This window comes from Dicentrarchus labrax, unplaced genomic scaffold, assembly GCF_905237075.1.
Source record: "Dicentrarchus labrax unplaced genomic scaffold, dlabrax2021, whole genome shotgun sequence".
In the NCBI taxonomy this organism is placed as follows: Eukaryota; Metazoa; Chordata; class Actinopteri; family Moronidae; genus Dicentrarchus; species Dicentrarchus labrax.
In genome coordinates this window covers 9,866,409-9,884,689 of record NW_026136712.1, presented here as the reverse complement: position 1 = coordinate 9,884,689, position 18,281 = coordinate 9,866,409, and the positions used below count along the sequence as shown (strand labels likewise).

Below are 18,281 nucleotides of genomic sequence, written 5' to 3'. Positions count from 1 at the left end.
AACTTCATGTTCACTGCTTGAGTTATATTGTTGTGACTAAATGTTCAATTTGTACTTGTTTGCTTGAAATGGTCCAATTTAAGTGTAAAAATATTGAAATCAGCCTACAGTCTTTAACTCTAAGGTGTGCACTCAAGGATCAAAGAAAGGTTCACAGTTCCTTCACACTAGAACAACAGATTACATTTATATTGGATATTCAAATATCAAAATAAATAAACATGTTTTGAATTTGTCTCTGGGGGGAATGTAAACAGCAGCAACAAGATAGTGAAAAATATGTTCCAAATTCCAAGGGAAAATGCAGAGGACGTGACCTTAGTTCTGCCAGTGTTGCTTCAGCCCTGCTCAGTTTTCTCAAATATGTCCTAACAGGTGAAAGACTGAGTAAATATTTGTATCTTTAAGGTGGGGTGGTAGACTGGGCGGGACTGTGCAAGGTGACACACCTCTGCTCTGTAAAGGCTTTCAGTACCAAAGAGAGCAGAGTGAGGAGTGAGATACCTGCAGGTACGCTGAGACGCAGGACAGGTTTTACTGTCAGTGTAAACACACAGCTGTTAACATCAGGAATAAAGTATTGGAAGTCAACCCTGGTAAGTCGATCAAGCCATTTCCAATCATCAGTCTTTATAGTAACCATGAATCAGAAGCTGAAAGACTGTGTGACATTTTGTCAAATGTTGTTTCTTAATTATTTTTTTATTTTGTGATGTGTAGTAATGTGTTAAGCTACTTGTTGTTAATTTAATATTGTTTTCGTCTGTTTGATGTAATGTGGAGTCACTGAAATCAAAAACATCCTTTACACTTTACTGAGCCTTGGGTCATGTCCGTGTTGCACCACATTTTTAGTGTTTTACACAATTATGACAAAATAATGACCTTTTCCATCCCAAAATGTGTTGTAATATACAAATTAACTATGGAGTGTATATTCAGTACATTATAACACAGTACTCTGGAAGGCTGCTGTTGTGATATTAGTGTTTTGTAATAGTTATTAACAGAGTGTTAAGGTTGTTTCTCACAAAACAGGAATTCTCAGTAGTGCTGATACAGGAGTTCAGTCAACATCTTGCAATGTTTTTTCACTTTTTCCACTTAAGTTTGCAGAAACTGTCATGCTAAATTATTGTCACTGCTCTGTCTGAGACTTTTATTTTGAAATACCATATCATACACTAGTATGACATCCCTTTTCAATGAAACCGGTCTTAGGGAAGTGTGAGTGATACTGGATGTGTGTCCTCTTAATAGCAGTGATCCGAGTATTGATGAGCAGAGAGATTGAATGGAGAGATACACTGTATTGTTGTCAGACTGGTTGGGCGGCTCGTTCACTCACACAGCGTAATCCCAGGGTACTGAAGCACAGAGAGGGACAGGCTGACGTAATGGGGAAGGGAAACATTTAAATGAGGGTGTTGTTTTTGCAGGTATTGGCTAAGACTTGTTTCTTTAGAGAAAGTGTAGCTAAGATTAAACTGCTGCCTGCCTTAAAACAACAGCAGCAGCACCAGAAGAACTGTTAGCATCTGTAAGTGGATCAAAGGTCCTTTTAAGAACACCCTTTGTACCTCCACCTAACATGTTTTCTGATACCCTCTTTCCAGCTGTAAATTCATATAAAGCTGCCCTAACTTTCTGACTCCAGAGCAGCTGACGCAGTGGAGGATGACAAACATCTCACGGTATCTTGTTAATGTAAGTCTGCTACACATTACACTCCACACCTTTTTCCACAAGGGATATTTTAAGAAACATTTTCCTCATCCTTTTACTTCTCACTCTCTCTCTCTCTCTCTCTCTCTCTCTCTCTCTCTCTCTCTCTCTCTCTCTCTCTCTCTCTCTCTCTCTCTCTCTCTCTGCATGCAGCACCTGCTGACTTTCTCACTCCAGGATGGGGATGTGCAGAGTGTGGAGGAAGCCCAGTCGCGTCTCTTCTTCCTAGCTCAGAGCAAAAAGCTGTGGAGTCAACAGATGTTCCTAGAAGTTGGAACAGAAGCCATTCATCTCCGGGACACACAGAGCCAGGTAAGAACACGTGCGTTATGGCCAACAGGGCCTGTAGGTTGTAAATGGATGAAGGTGGGATTTATGCAAGTCATATTATTATTCATAATGTTGTCCTTGTTTTGTCTCCTCATGCAGGATGAGCTGGAGAACTACTCTTTCAAATCTATATACCGCTGCGACGCCATTAACACAGAAAAATACTTCTCATCCCTCCTCCTTCTTGTTTGCCAAGGTGTAGATCAAAAGAAGCCGGATATTCATTTCTTTAACTGCGAGAGTGTAAAGGTGAGTAATGACACCTGAGCGAGATTCCCAGTCTGTCCTGCCTGACACAGTGTGGCAGTTCTGAATCATCAGCCCGGTTCAGGTTTTACAAGTGATGCCACTTCCAGATTCTTATTCTCACAGGCAGAGCAGATCTGTGACAACATCGCAGAAGCGGTTTCTGGTTCCTCCACCACCAGGAATGAGAAGCTCCCTGACGCCCTCAGGTACAGTGAATGTCATGGTCACAAAATAAATCTGTGAAGAAACAAATCAAAATGGCTCTCGTGAAGACTTTAAAACTGAACCATTCATTTGATGTTTGTTCCTTATGAAATTCAAGCTTATAAGTGCCCAATTGTCATGCCTTAATGGAAGAAAGTGTGTTTCTGTCTGTCTGTTTTTGTATGTTTGCCTTAATATTGTATGGGAGGACGTTGATGGACCGCCAAATAATAACAGACAAGCAGCCAAACAAAAAGTTGGACACAGATAATACATGATAATTCAGAGCCATCCCCCATTAAAGCGCTTGCTTGTCTCCTCTTTTAATGCCATTATGTCTTATTTACCACCGAATCATAGCAGCCACCATCCACCTGTTTTTAGAGAGGGAGGGAGGGAGAGAGACAGAGAGGACAGTGTAAACAGCTGAGCAAGACTTGTTTTACCGGTTTTCACATAACTTAAGAAGGTGTGACAGAGAAAACAAGGCCATTGTGACAGAAAGCAGTGAGAGCAGAGGAGGGACGACGGCAGTGTGCAGGCTCAGGGCCTGAATGGATTACCTGCTTTAAAAATACTTTTTTAAAGGACGTGTGATGGACAGACACATGTGGTAAGACGGGGCAGGTGGGTTTAGATGCTGATTCAGTTGAAAGAAAGTTTGACTCGGCACTGTGAAATGTTTGCATATAGCTTAGAGTAGGCAAGCAAATATACAAACACTTGCAGCTACAGTGATCCACGTCCTTGTCTTTTGAATTTAAAACTGTCTTATTGCTCGCTGATTTGTTTAAAAGCAGAATTCAGATTGAAGCACAGTGCCGTGTGCAATGTAGGTTACAGGCATGAGAAAGCACAGTCAGATTGTTTACTGTGGTTTCATAGTGCGATAAGGGCTAAAGGATTGAATTTCAGAGTCATCACATTGTGTCTATTGATAGAGGACTGCTTTGTCTGGCTGGATCCACTGATTAAGATGTCATCCTGTTGTAAATAGTCCCAAGGCTGTGTCCATTTGAGGCTTTTAGAACGAGGATGAGCCTGTCTGCAATCAAATGTGTGTTCATGAATGTGTTTGACTGCTTTAAGCGACTGGGGGGTGTTTCCTGAGATGATGCCGTCATCGTCAAGAAGGACATTACCTGTAGTGCAATGTTGTTAGGGTGCAGCGGGCTTGAAACTCTCCTCTTGTCCTTTAGGCTTCCTCAGAGTGGGGGAGAAATGATCGACCCCTTTGAAATCCCAAGCCCCCCCATCCCACATGCTCCAAATGCCCCACCAATCAACCCTCCACCTTACCCAGGGCTCAGAGGTAAGAAAAAGACACTTTTTCACATGAATACCCTGAAATTATTTGAAGGTAAGAAGGGGGGAAATAGAGAAGTGAGAGATATTCAGGAGCACAGAGATTGCTTTGTGTGTGTGTGTGTGTGTGTGTGTGCGTGTGTAAGTGGGGGTGGGTTTCAAGGCTAAAAGAGGGGGTGGTAGGAATTCCACATGGAGCAAACACCAGGAACATGAATGAAAATGGATGAACTGAATCCTCTCCTCTGTTCTGCAACAGCGAACGGCATGAACGGCGGGCCTGACATCTCTTTCCTGCGAGCAGAGAGAGAAGTGGTACGCCTCCTCATCACCTTTTTTAGTCTGTTCCGTCACCTTATGGCTGTAACTCATATCTGAACAGCATAACAAACTGGTTCTCCCTCCCCTAGGGGATCCTCAATCATTGTTTCGACGACATCGAGAACTTCATGGCCAAGTTGCAGCAGACTGTGGAGGCTGTGACGGTGCTGTCCCAGAGGAAGAAGAAAAAGAAGAAAAGTAAAAAGCAAAGTGCTGAAGGTAAAAAGAGAGAGAAAGGTTTACTCATTTTATGTTTCAGACTCAGATTAAAATGGATTAATTTCACTTAACATTTTTTCAGATCAATATACGCACAATGACAAAGCAATAACAAGATTTTGAAGTTATTAAAAATAAAAGATTGGAATATCCCATTAGCAACGACAGCCTCAAATCTTCTTGGAAATGATCCCTCAAACTTCACACACCATTAGAAGTTTCTCCAGTTGGCAATTCTCCATGGCAGAATCATTCAAACTCAGGTTGGATGTGGAGCGTCAGTGCACAACCATTTTCAGATGTCTGCAGAGATGCTCTATTGGGTTCAGGTCCAAACTCTGACTGGGCCACTGCAGGACTCACATGAGCGTTCTCAAAGCCACTCCTTCCATTGTGGAAATGGTTTTCACTCAGGATTGCTCTAGAACATCCCTACAGCAGGATTCTGCCACCACCATGTTTGACTGTAGGAATGGTATTGATGAGGTGTTGCTCAGTGCCTGGTTTCCTCCACACAAACTGCTGGAAACTGGGGGCCAAAAGTTAAAATATTTGTTTCTGCGCTGATGCTTCACTCATCTCCACAAGTAACCCTGGATCTAATTTAATTTGTTGTTTGGGTACCTGCTGACCAAGGCCCTTTGTCCCTGATTGCTCAGTTTGGCTTGGTGGCCCCATCTAGGAAGATTGTTGGTGGTTCCAAACTTCTTCCTTTCAGAATGATGGAAGCTACCATGCTCTTGGGGACTTTAAATGCTGCAGAAATGTTCTTGTATCCTTCCTTAGATCTGTACCTTGACACAATCCTGTCTCGCAGATGTACGACCAGTTTTCTTGACCTCATGGCTTGCTTTTCTCTCCACACAAACCATCCACTTTGAGACCTTTAAATTGACTTAAGTCCAATGAATCTAATTCAGCACGTGTCCAATCAAGTTGTCAAGTTGTAGAAGCATCTCAAAGGACCACTGATAGAAGCAGGATGCACCTGAGCTCAATTTCAAGTGTCAACAAAGGGTCTTATGTAAATGGAAAATTTCAGAACTATTTTTCATGCATTAATAAAACATTCCACTCGTTTTTGCTTTGACATTGTGGGGCATTGTGTGTAGATTGATGAAAAAACAATGAAGGGAATCCATTTTAAGATGAGTCTGAAACATAACCAAAATGAGGAAAACTTGAAACTGTATGAAAACTTGTTCCGTAGGTGACCTTTTTTCTTGTGTTTTGTGTGTCACCTTCTCTGAACTACAGAAGATCTACTCACTGCAAAGGCCCGCCCTCCGCCAGAGGAGGAATTCATAGATATCTTCCAGAAATTCAAATATTGCTTCAGCCTGCTGGTGTGTATTCAGTCAGACCACATTTAATTTCTTTTGGTTATCTTTATGTGCTACATAGTAAATGCCTCTATTTCTTTATAGGCCCGTCTGAAATCAACCATCTCCAATCCTTCATCAGAGGAGCTTGTTCACCATGTATTCAAACCTCTGGATATGGTGAGTGAGCATTATAACCTCTATGTCACCAGCCAGGCTTATGGGGGCTACACCTGTTGTTGCTAATGCTGTAAACACGAGGCGTCGTCTTTTATAGCAGCACAGATAACAAAACTGGGTCAAATGTGACATCTTAAAATAAATCTAGCGTTCGTGTGTCTCATGATGTCTCATTATCTATTCTTTGGGAGAGACGATAAAGGTGTGGATAATGTTTGGAGACTGCCATGGTAATTAAGTTATATAATGTATATAACATGTTATTTTAATTATTTACCTGAAGATAATGGTTCAAAACCAGGATAATGGGCAGTATGTTTGTACCTGAGCTGAGCATGTGTCATGTCAAAATAATGGAAAGTCGTCAGTGTAGTTGAGTAATGTTGCCAGAAACTTTAAGTTCCACTCAGTATTTACACAAGGCAGTTCCCTGTGTGTTAGCCTCTTTGGAACTCCAAACATGTGATAAATTCAGCATTTGTTTGATCTGATTTACGTGGCAGTGTTTGTAGGCAGGCATGGGTTCTTGATCCAGAACATTTGGTTTACATTTGCTTATTGCTAGAAATGCCACGTTGCCGTCCCCTGACTGCCGCTTTGAATTACAGCCCTGGTGTTTTCCATCTGTCAAAAATGGTTCCTCTATGACTTTTTTCAAAAACAAGTGCTATCAGATGAGAAAATATGACAAAATCTTAGTTCTAATAACTTCAAGTTCAAGGAGCTTTCAGATCCATAGGCCTTTCATTAAAGCCACAACAATAATGTACTCTTGACATTGCACTCTGAAGTATTTAACTAATTTCATATAAAATGTAAAGCATCAAGCATGGAATTTCAGGTGTGTCTCTGTTGATATTTGATGACTGAACTCTTCTATTCAGGTTAAGACTCAGTCATCATCAAGAGAATCAAAGGGTGGAATGGGTGTGTTTTGTGCATACTGGCACACCTGAATGGAAACACGCAGCCTCATATCTCTGGCAATGTGTATGTCACTGTGTGTGTGTGTGTGTGTGTGTGTGTGTGTGTGTGTGTGTGTGTGTGTGTGTGTGTGTGTGTGTGTGTGTGGATGAGTCCATTAGGCTTTGGGTGTGTCTCCAACAGAAGAAAATTGTAGTAGTAAAATAGTTGTATTTAGCTTAATTAATTATCAAATGATTACAAACTTGCAATCAGCAGGAATAACTAACATGAACACTGGTTTTGTGTGATCTGTGTGTGAACAGATGGTGAAAACAACAGGGGGACCAACGCTGGGAGCCTCAGTGTCCAGCCCCACCCTGACCAACTCTGCCGTCACCCTGCTAAAAGACAACCTGAACGAGGAGGAGATGCAGCTGTGGACGTCTCTGGGTACCAACTGGACACTCCCACGGTATTATTATGACACAAATTTAGTCAAGAATAATAATACAGTTTCACTTCATTTCTCCTGAGATAATTTATTATACTTAAGTGTTGGGAAAAAAAACATTTTAATGGTGTAATTAAGGTATTTTTGTGTTATCTTATTTTATCTATTTTTTGCCAAAAAATAAAGCAGATAGATGTATATTATCGAATGTCATATGTATCAAATATTGGCTGCTCATTCACCTTTCATATGACTGAGAGTCTTCACAGCTCTGCAGCTGCATGAAAGCATAAAACCTAAAGGGAAATTTTATTTGATTTATTACTTTCTAAAGATCTGTTCAAAACCATAAAGTTTTAATGGGAAATTTTAGTATCATAAATCCTTCAACCCAGCAACCAGTGTAATTATGGTGGCCACATTCAACACATATTTTGAGATCTCTCAGGCATGAAAATGGTCTAATGGGAAGGCATTTAGTATTGCCACAAAATAGTGGGTTCTGGCAGAATTAAAACCAACATTTCAGCTTTGGCATTACTTCCAAAAACTGGAGGAAACTGTTAAAGAGTAATTATGGTTTTAGTTACACTATAAAGTAAAAAAGCATGTGTAATAAGGAGCAATGCACGTGACCCTTTGTGCTCCCTCAGCTCCCAGCTCAGAGGGCCTGTAGCGCCGTACACCCCTGTGTTCCTGGACGGTTGGAAGCCAGAAGCCTTGAGAGCAGACGGGCAGGTTTGGGAGGATCCGGTTGAGTCAGAGCACAAACATGAGGACCTCAGAGTAAAACAAGAGGTATGGAATACCTGCGTATGTAATGGGTTAGACTCTCGCTCCATTGTGTGTCACAAGAGAGGAGCAGTCAAAATATGTGTCTGAAGGTCTAACACAGGGGTTGAATGTAATGACAGACACACAATCATTCAGAAATATCAAGTACATTAAACTCTAGAGCTGCACTTTCCTCCCTCAATTTCCTTCCTGTTCTGTGCTAAAAACTGTATGTAGTGGACATTTTCTTATCTTCCTTATTTTCTTATCTCTCGCAAATTCTCTTATTTATGAGGACCGTGTTTGCACTAAAATGGCCTTGTATTGATTTGCTATTGACAACAATGCTAGCAATTTGGCTCTCTCAAGGTAGCTCATGCCACTGAAAAGCCGAAAAATGTCTCTCCATTGCTCAGGGCTCCAGGTTTTGTGCTTCTTTTATCAAGTAATACATAATTTTGTGTTGGCCATGGCTATGAACTATCATAGGAATTTATCACTGAATAAAACAGCTGGGAGTCATTTTTGAGGCGGTGTTTTTTTGCTGCTTCAAAGTTCCTGCTGGCAAATGTGAACTATTGTCGGCTAGTTACCTAATGTTTCTTTGGAAAGCTTTCTTTACAAAAAAGGAAACTGTCAAAGCTCTTGCTGTTTATTAAACTTTTGGAGACTTTTATTTTGTCAACCACCACCATTCCCTCTGTAGGCTTGTTTTGTGCGTGTGTGTGTGTGTGTGTGTGTGTGTGTGTGTGTGTGTGTGTGTTTTTGTTTATTCATGAATGTCTTGTTTTCACCCACAGCAGCACCAGCCACCTCAGCCAGGCAGTCCTCCAAACACGCACATCAGCGATGACATGTAGGTCATCTTTAAGGAGCAAATCAGTTAGCTTTTACAATCCCCCCCCCCGACGGCATGATGACAGTGTCGGTCTCTTCTCCTTTCAGGCATGGCGGCACACCAGAGCCAGAGAGACTCTACAGCTGCACCTACGACTTCATAGCCAGGAACAGCAGTGAGCTTTCAGTGCAGCAGGGGGAGACACTTGAGGTAATGAATCAAACAATGCATGTAAAATTACACAGTAAGACCTGCTCATGGTGCCTTCAGGAACCCATCATGAAGCTTGTAGAACTGTGTACATTTTGTATTCATTTCATTGGATAAAATTCTGTAGAATCACTCACAACAGTAGGCTGACTGACAGCAACTCCTCCGTCTGACAGGTGGTTGAATCATCCAAGCGCTGGTGGAAGTGTCGCAATCGCTTCAACCAGATCGGATTTGTTCCCTTCAACATCCTGGAACCCGTGGCTCATATAGACAGCCCCGTAAACAACAAACCCCCCAGTGTAAGACACAAACACACTCACAAACAAGAAATCACACAAGCACAGAGGTATGGTCTCACCTGTACACGCCTGAAGTGAAGTCCAGTGTCATTTTCTCTGTGCTCCACATTCCCGCAGGCTCCAGCTCCGCCGCCCCTCGCCAAAACTTTCTCTGTAGTCCCACCCAGCCCACCTGCTCCACACCAGGCCCCCACCCACTCCCCACAGCGCCCACGCAGCTTACCGCCATACAGCCAACATATATCAGCTGCGGAGGACACAGAAAATAAAGGTACCAAACTATATGTGGCTGTGTAGGAGACATTGGTGTGATTGAAAGCATAAAAACAAATAATGGGATGGACAGTAGAGGGGACAGTGTGGGACCTTTTAAAGAACTAAAACGTTTCTATTGAACCAAGTTAAAAGGGATCTGTCCCAACTGTAAAATAATGAGAAAACAGACCTGAAATTATATTCTTTAAGATGGAAAATAACCAAATATAATGCTTAAACTGAGCCACAAGTTCCATTTAGTAGCTGCTCTGGATCTTTTGACATTTCACAGTTTTCCACAGTAGATGCAGTTTGCCCAGTTTTTCTAAGGAGTAAAAACAGACTATTCATGTTTAATGTCACCACATCTGACCTATTTAGGATGGCCAAAAATGTTGTGCTCTTTAAAAAAAGGGGAAAAGTTAAATAAAAACAATTACAAGTACACCAAAAGGTACACTTTAATCAGTACTTGATCATGTAGTTGTTAGACAGCCCTACTCTTATGTGATTTTTATTTATTTTATTCCTACTAAGTCATGTAGTCATTATTTGGGCATTTAAAGCTTATTTATCACCATCCCTTCTATCACTTCTTCATCTTTTCAGTCATGTTGGTTAACGACGAGCTGCTCCAGAGGCTGACCAACGGAAAGACCAGTCTGAACAAACCTCTGGTCATCCCTCGTTCCTCAGAGACCTCTGTTCCTCTGGACTACCACTCTCCTCCAGAGGAGGTGGCGGAGTGGCTCCAAGGGAAGGGCTTCAGTGAACCGTGAGTGACGTGTCATCTGCTGACTACAGACCTGTTTACACACTGGGAGTGTTGCCAGTACGATGCCATTTATTCATTGAAATGTCAACATAAGTGACCACATTCTTTTAACACTGATAACTATTTCCTGTATCAATGTACGGTGGGTACGGGTGGATTGATATTACAATAGAACGTTTTTAAGGATGGAAAAGCTTTCAGTATAGCATCTCCACAAGAGTATTAACTGGCTAGAGTCTGACTTTGAAGTCATTTGTATGTTTTGTCCCTCAGGACGGTGTCATGTTTGGGAGTGCTGACAGGTGCCCAGCTCTTCTCCCTCAACAAGGAGGAGCTGCGAGCTGTGATTCCAGACGAGGGCGCCAGAGTGTACAGCCAGCTCACTGTGCAGAAAGCACTGCTGGAGGTAAATTAAAGGAAAACTATGGCTACTTCAATGCTGTACCTCATTTCCCTGTTCTTATCAACATTTATCAATGACAAATAAATTGACCACTAAATTTGACCAGTAATCAAGCAAATCAATATTCAATAGTGTGCAGAGAACAACTTTTTGTTTTGAAGTCATATTAATTTCTAAATTAGTTTAATATAACCCAATCTGTATTATCATTTATTGGCTATCCAAGACAAATTTTACCTACCATCAGAAACATGGAATAATTACAATATAAATGTATTCTGTGAGTATTAATTCTTATTTTACTGATTGGCCATCTTATTGATGCTACTGTGAGTCAGTCAGTTTGTTGTGTCATGATTGTTTTTAATTATTTTTAAACCTGAATGTTAAATTAGGTCTCATGTCTCTAGTCACCCTCATAGCCCACATTAACGCCTTTTGAATATCAGACACTGGTTAATACAAACAGCGCCTTTATTCCTTCATCTGTCCTAATTTGTTTTTGCTTTCTACAGGATGCCCGGAGAGCCACGGAGTTGGAGGCAGTCATGGAGAAACAGAAAATGAAGGTTGATCTGAAACTGGAGAGCAGCACATTGTGAGCAGCAGGCGTCTACAACATGAAGAGTTGCAGATGAAGGATCGTGTTCTTCTGGTGGCATTGTCACTCAAGAGTGAACTGAATTATTAATTATATTCACCTGAGAACAAACACGCAATGGTGACTTGACCTTCCAACATAGTGAAGACCATCATGCTATAATTACTTCATCTTAAAACCAAAGTATTTGGCAGCAAATCAGGAATGTAAGCTTTAAGTGCAAGCAGGCGCTGTTCAGATTAAATATTTTAACATTAAAGTACACTATTTGTAATGTATGTGATTTTCTTGTGAATAGTTATCTCTCAGTTATGCCAAGTAGGTACAGACTAACTTAATGAAATGTATTTATCTTTGTAAAATAACATTCAACCATGATTAACATGCAGACAATGACAGGACTTTGGCAAGAAAGACAATAAAAATTAAAATGGTGGGATTTTTTTATTTTTTTATTGAGACTTTAAAGAAAGACTTCCAGCAGAACATAAACAGATATGACTTCACACATTAGGTTAAAGCAATGCATCCATTAAAATCTGTTTGCAATTATAAGTCTATTCACATGGAATTTGTCCAGATTGGGCCAAAATTTCAATGTATGACTTGACTAATTAATAAAGGTATGTACAGTTATAGCATTGTATTTCCAATGTATCATTTCTGAACCTACTGCTTCACATGCCGACACCAACTTTGAAGTAACCATTTATTATTTTAAATAAAAGAAATCAAGATAGAAACAAATTAAGAAACAAGATACTTCAAAAACAAGCATGAACTTATACTGGCCGACTCTCAAAAAGATTCCCTTCACTACTGACAACAAAATAAAAGTTGACCAAAGAAAAGAAGACATGGGGAGAAATAAGATTGATACTAATACTCGCAACTTTAAAACCTTTTGGTTTTGAATTGGGTTCCTAAAACTTTAACTGGGCTTTAGCAAACTAGGTATATGTGGACAGACATTCAAGAGTACTGCACTCGAGCTGTACGACAATAACTGCCATTTACCAGGTGAAAAGAAATCTTCAGAGCGAGGGGCAAAAAACCCCAAACTTCTTAATTGGACGAGGCTTCTCAGACCATGATAATCAGTAGGCCCAAAACATATTTACAGACAGATTCTGTATCAAAAGACCATCAGTCAATAATAAAATATGGATCAGTTACATTTTACGCTTCAGCCCATCAGTTTGTTGGCTTTTTCTGTTGGAATCATTGTAGGTGGTTTAAAACAAGACATGGGATGTATTGGATACAGACAGCCACCAGATTACAGATGTGGGCATTCTAATACACTCCACTACTGATCGATAACTAACCCCCTCCATCCAATGCCATCTTCTGATATATCTGGATGCTAGAAAATTTAATCCATACAATTTCAGGTATACACTCTGGGTTGGCTGCATTAACTGTTAAAGCAAAGAAAGGAGGCAGGCGGGAGAACAAAGGGATCAAGGCAAGGACTGTGTGTGACATTAGGTTATTATAAATGGACAGACAGGTGAGAGAGACGGGAGGTTGTGTGTCGTGATTGATTAAGTCTGGTCTTTAGAGGTCCCCCATCTCCCTGTCATCTGCCCGGCGGGACTCCGACCTGCCGTTCATGCCATCCCTCCTGTCTCGCTCCCGTGACCTGTCTCTGGATGAGCGCTCTCGGTCCCTGGACGACCTGGGTGATGAGACCGTACGGGATATTCAGAGAAGTAATACAAGCACAAACATGTAGAGGAAAGAAGTAGAAAGCGAAAGAATGAGTGTGTTTGTGAAGAGCCAATTATGAGCTCCAACATTCTGAAGAAGTTCATGATTGAGGACGAGGTGTGTCACCACTGAATGATGCGGAGTGATATAACTATAACTTCTCACAACATGCCTGACACTTTTCAACTGTCTTCAGAAAAACACAACACCGTGTCTAAAAAAGCTGCAATCATGAAAAAACATGTGCACCCCGTGACAAATGTGCTGGAGGAGTTTCTTGGAAATGGCTTTCTGTGGGTGCTTTGAGAACTGTGTTAGCTTTGTTGTGTATTTACTTGTGTTTGGAGCCCAGCTCGTGGCTGTGACGGTGTCCTCGGCTGCGGGAGCGGGATCGGCTGCGATGCCTCCTCCTCCTCTCCCTGGAGCGTGAGCGCGATCGGCGCCTGTCTCTCGATGAGGAGCGCGAGCGTCTCCGTCTGCGGTCACGAGAACGGGACCTGATAAAAATAACGCACAGGTTATAATTGACCTCAGATAGCCCCTTTAATCAGACTCCAAACTAACTGATTCAAAATGTAGATTGGTGGAGAAATGTCTTACCTTCTATGCTCTCTGCTCCGTGATCTGGTCCTGTGAAGTAAGTGGATGCCAAAATTATTAGACACTTTATACAACAAATTAACTTCCATAAATGTCACCAGGATTTTAAATATCTTTACTCACCTCTTCTTCATCCTTTCCTCTTTCTCCCTCTCTTCTCGTCTCTTTAAGCGCTCCTGGTTCCTTTTCTCCTGCTTGTCGACCACGGTTTTCTGATCAAAATAAAAACACAGTACCCAATTAGGTGACAGCATCTTTATCCAAACCTCAAGCGATTTTTTGATTTTTTTTTCTTTCCTGTATATTTTCTCTAATCAGCCCCGTGTCCTTGATACACTTGTTTTTTTTTTAGGAGTTTTATACTAATGGCTTAATAGCACACATGGGGGAACAAGCTGGCACATACCTTTAGTTGGTCCAGTTTCTCTCTGATCTGGATGAAGCCCAGATGGAGCTTCCCACCAAAATGGTCGGCCAAACGACGGTCATTGTCATGGAGACCTAGGTAAGCAGAGCACACCTCGCACACCCGAAGCTTCTGCTGCTGGAAGCTGGACGCCGGCATGGAGTTTCTGTATTCTTCCTGAAGAAAGAGGCGTGAAAGGATCAAAATATGGACTTATTAGTATAAGGAAAAGCATCACACACCCTTAAGGTGGAAGCACCTGCCAAATACTCCTTCCTCACCTCTGCATCCTTCTTCCTAGTGCGGACCTTCTCTACTTCCTGCAGAACTTTCTGGGCCTCATCAACGTTGCCCTCAGCTCCGAGCTGCTCAGCCTTGGCCAGGAGCTTCCCTATTTCCTCATTCAACTCATGAACCTTCTCTGCCTGCGACACAGCACAAAAAATATAATTTACATCTGAAATTTCTATCACGAAACACACTGTTATTGCAAAAAGTTAAAGACTCAGTTTATATGAGTATAACTGTAATACATGGTATTAGATGTCAACTTCTGTGGCTCACCTTTGCTGCCACCTCAGCACTGATCTCTTCCTGGGTCTCAGCCAGACGCTTCTTGGCAAGTTCTGTCCTCCGGTCACAATCGGCAATGAATGACTCCAGGTGGTCCACCGCCTTTAGGAGTTGGACAATTTGTTTTTTTAAAAAAACAAATATGTGACATGGTAGATTTGGATAGATAGGCACACGGGAAACTTATAGGGGTTATGCTTATTTTCAACAATCATCAGAGTGATCGACAGTAACTGCTCTCAAAACAAAATGTCATAGGGGTCCTTGAGGCTGTTTAGTGGCTGCCAGTCAGAGGTACTGGTGAAAAGCACTATTGTAGCACCTCACTTCACTGCCATTAAGGTGGGAGAATTAGCCATTGGCTACTTCTCTACAAACACAGCAGAAACTGTTTTTTAAAAAAGCCAAATTTTCCAAAATAACAAGTGAGTTTGGATGCTAAATGATGTGAGCTGAAACTACTATCACTGGCTGTTTACCACTTGACTTTACAACAACAACAAGTATATAGCGATATCTTGCAAAGCAATCGGTCACATCAACGGTTAATCTATGTTTTATTATGGTGACTGACAATTTTATGATCTGCACAGCTATATCATCTATAATAGGACATCACTTACATCAAGCTCGAAGAACAGATCTCTCTCCTTGGAAGCAATTTCATAATCTGCTCGAAGCGCCAGGTCATGGATCTTTGTGCACTCTCCCAGGTCCATACGCTATCACCAAAACACAAGCAGACATGAGCACAAACTCAAATATGGAAAAACTGATATCAAAAGGTTTCCCCAATTACTTATAGTACATGATGGTCAGAGCAGACATAAATGGTTGGCCACTTACAGTTCCAGACAGGATGTCATGTGGACAGCAGTTTAGAAGATGACTTTTGCAGACTCGCTCGTCAGTGAACTTGACCCTCTGTCGCGTCTCATCCCCTGAAACAGTCCAAAAAACAACCAGTGAGAAAGACCTCACATACTTGTTAGCAGGGGCGAGGTATCTAGTGCTTTAATATACATTCCTTTAAGTGCACTAAATTCACTGAGCACATGTGTGTCATTGTAACTGCACTGCAAGGATTTTGTGGCAACCTTAATGAGTGAAATCCAATTCTTGTATTTATGATTGTAAAAGTTTTGCATATACTTGCATTAGTGTAGCATTATATTCACCAGTAAGAGTAACTGTGCCTCTGCTGGACTACGTTTATTAACTATTTATGTGTCAACATTAAAGTAGTAAAGGTACCTGTGTGCATGTATATGGTACTTCCTCTTATTCTGTGTGCTTACCTTACCCAAGCCTCAACACAAATTTGGCGATGTGAGAGCCTCAACTCAGTTTAACTTGTGATAAGGCTCAATGTCCACTCTATAAAATGTGGATCATTATGAGATTAGGCTAATAGTGGCACAATACTGATAAATAACTATATTCTTGGTGTTCAATTAACTAGTGTGAAATGAAAGTGTTGATTACATTTCAATACATTAGACTATGCGGTAAAGACTGACTGCTATTGCGACTGCGATAAGAAATGTAAACATTTCAGACAAATGTTCCAGCCAAGCCTTTTACAAGAATGAAACATTGAAAAGAAATTCAAAACAAAAATGCAACAGAAATCCAAGGAAAAAAATTTAGTTTATACACACTGCGATCTGCACCACATACTGTACCCTTCTGCATCTTCAAGACCTCAGCAGCAGAAATTTAAACCCGCTGTAGAAAAGTATAAATGGGAACAGTTTTCTTGCCCATACCTGTAGTAAGAAGTTGGGAGTCATACACAAGTCAGATTGTAAATGATGTGTGCAAAGTTTTTGTTTCGATGACTGCTAAAATTGCCTTCTGAAAACAGAAGTGTAATGAAACACTGCTCGTTTGGATTCAGCGCGACCAGACGTCTTAGCTCAAGCTGTATAATACCACTCCAAATTGTAATTCTATTGCCACTGAAGATATACCCATTTGTGTGATTAAAATAAAAGCTAAAATAACTTCCGGAAGGCAAACAAATTGTTTGGATATTCATCATAACAGCTTAAAAATTATGTGTGACTCACGGCTCGATGAACATGAGGCTTTTCTGCAACTCCTTTGCAGATTGATGTAGGCTGGCAAAGATACACTGAACCTTAATGAATAAAATAAAGGGGCCACAATTGTTCAGTTTGTATGCAACAAATGTATGGGAAGAATTTGATATCAATCTCATCACACATACACCCACAAACTCACAACACAAATTCACTGTAACTGTACAGGTCAAATTATCAACTTGTTAAAAGGATAATCCACAGGGCTGTAGCTCTGTTCAATCTACTGTCAGGATGAACCTCTGATTTATAAAATGGCAGAACAGCAATAATCTGTCGTTTTCTGCCCGTGATAATCAGACTTGACAGTTGATTTACCTTTTAATGTCTGTATCCATATAGCTGGAAAGCAATCACAAAATTTTCATTTCATCACGTCAAAGCACCATAAAGACAACAGTAGTTATATTAACTACTAAGTTATATTGTCAAGATGATAGAATTTATTCTTAATGCATTTGTATTTTACAGGTACACTTAATAGGCTATTATAAGCCAAAACATAATGAAATACCAAGCAAATAGTGGTCGTGTAGTTTGTTCTAGACTCAGGAACAACTATTTACCTAAATATTTAAGTAAAAAATGTTGAACAACCAGGTCAACCTGGTTAACCAGCAAGAACTGGTGGGCCTAATGCGACGTCTAGCCATCGTGTCCTGTACAAGAGTATAAACTATTCATATTGTGAATGTAACACGGTAGTGTTAACGTTATCCACTGACAGAGTGATAGCTGGATACATTATATCAATCAATTGTTATATATGGATCAATGGTGGCGTCTCAAGGTTTCCGTAACTTCACAATAAACAGTAGCGTTAGCTTACCTAGCTACTAGCTAGGATTTTGGCTATCGCTAAAAGTGGTAAAGGCTAAACCAAAAATATGACAACTCTTTAAATGAGCTAAAATGGATACAAACATTAAATCCTATCGTTAATTCGTAAAGGCTACTTGTCTCGTTACTTTACTCAGCCCTCTGCAGTACAGCCATTCATGCTGTCCATCACACACCAACACAAGCCAGCCGCAGCAGTGGCTCCATCTTGGCTAGCTAGCTAGCTCAGCTAGCATGCTACGGCAACTCACCATCCCTCGCTGTTCCCATTAGCTGGTCGAGCAAAGCTCTCATTTGAGCTTGGGCAGACATTGTGGTTGGTCTTCAGTCGATAGCGCTATATAAAAAATAAGCAACTGAAAACAGTTCTTAGTATTTCTGTAAGGTTATTTGATTATTTATTCGTCCAAGCATCACCCCTCGCAGCTTTTCTCAATTTCGTGAACTAGCCAGTTTCCGTTTCACATTAGGGAAATGACGACAGCGCCTGTTGTTTGTAGTTCCGTTTAGCTAATGCTACAGGGAGGGCTGTTAGTATGAAAGTGTCCAACTGTAACGTTTGAAGACAAGCGAGTTAACCAATCAGAGCGGCTTCAAACAAACACTGAACCAATCAGAGCGGCCCGAACCAAACACTGAACCAATCAGAGCGGCCCGAACCAAACACTGAACCA

At 41.0% G+C, this 18,281-nt stretch overlaps 2 protein-coding genes across 8 annotated transcripts; one reads left to right on the top strand and one right to left on the bottom strand.

Annotated features, from left to right (window-relative positions):
• The first annotated feature begins 461 nt into the window (after positions 1-461).
• Positions 462-12,008, top strand: LOC127373819 (epidermal growth factor receptor kinase substrate 8-like protein 1). Of its 3 annotated transcripts, none has more exons than XM_051418646.1 (19): positions 462-596; positions 1,617-1,707; positions 1,879-2,037; positions 2,155-2,304; positions 2,428-2,510; positions 3,708-3,820; positions 4,073-4,128; positions 4,224-4,353; positions 5,611-5,699; positions 5,781-5,855; positions 7,085-7,233; positions 7,866-8,010; positions 8,787-8,842; positions 8,932-9,034; positions 9,211-9,336; positions 9,454-9,607; positions 10,201-10,366; positions 10,640-10,772; positions 11,285-12,008. In XM_051418646.1, exons 2-19 carry the CDS (start codon positions 1,678-1,680, stop codon positions 11,369-11,371), a joined length of 2,004 nt encoding a protein of 667 aa, XP_051274606.1. In that variant the 5' UTR covers positions 462-596; positions 1,617-1,677; the 3' UTR covers positions 11,372-12,008. The 3 variants fall into 3 exon arrangements, with proteins under 3 accessions (XP_051274606.1, XP_051274607.1, XP_051274608.1); XM_051418647.1 differs by having other exon boundaries at positions 488-596; positions 1,658-1,707; XM_051418648.1 differs by lacking the exons at positions 462-596; positions 1,617-1,707; positions 1,879-2,037; positions 2,155-2,304; positions 2,428-2,510 and adding an exon at positions 2,935-3,121.
• luc7l (LUC7-like (S. cerevisiae)) lies at positions 11,796-18,085 on the bottom strand. Of its 5 annotated transcripts, none has more exons than XM_051418655.1 (11): positions 17,859-18,082; positions 16,735-16,805; positions 15,509-16,431; positions 15,286-15,384; positions 14,654-14,764; positions 14,371-14,514; positions 14,090-14,266; positions 13,807-13,895; positions 13,684-13,713; positions 13,419-13,580; positions 11,796-13,051 (listed from the first exon to the last, which is right to left on the bottom strand). In XM_051418655.1, the coding sequence occupies exons 4-11, from the start codon at positions 15,379-15,381 to the stop codon at positions 12,931-12,933; spliced, it is 930 nt and encodes a 309-aa protein (XP_051274615.1). In that variant the 5' UTR covers positions 15,382-15,384; positions 15,509-16,431; positions 16,735-16,805; positions 17,859-18,082; the 3' UTR covers positions 11,796-12,930. The 5 variants fall into 5 exon arrangements, with proteins under 5 accessions (XP_051274615.1, XP_051274616.1, XP_051274612.1 ...); XM_051418656.1 differs by having other exon boundaries at positions 15,509-16,390; XM_051418652.1 differs by lacking the exon at positions 16,735-16,805 and having other exon boundaries at positions 15,509-15,603; positions 17,859-18,085.
• Between the last annotated feature and the right edge of the window lie 196 nt (positions 18,086-18,281).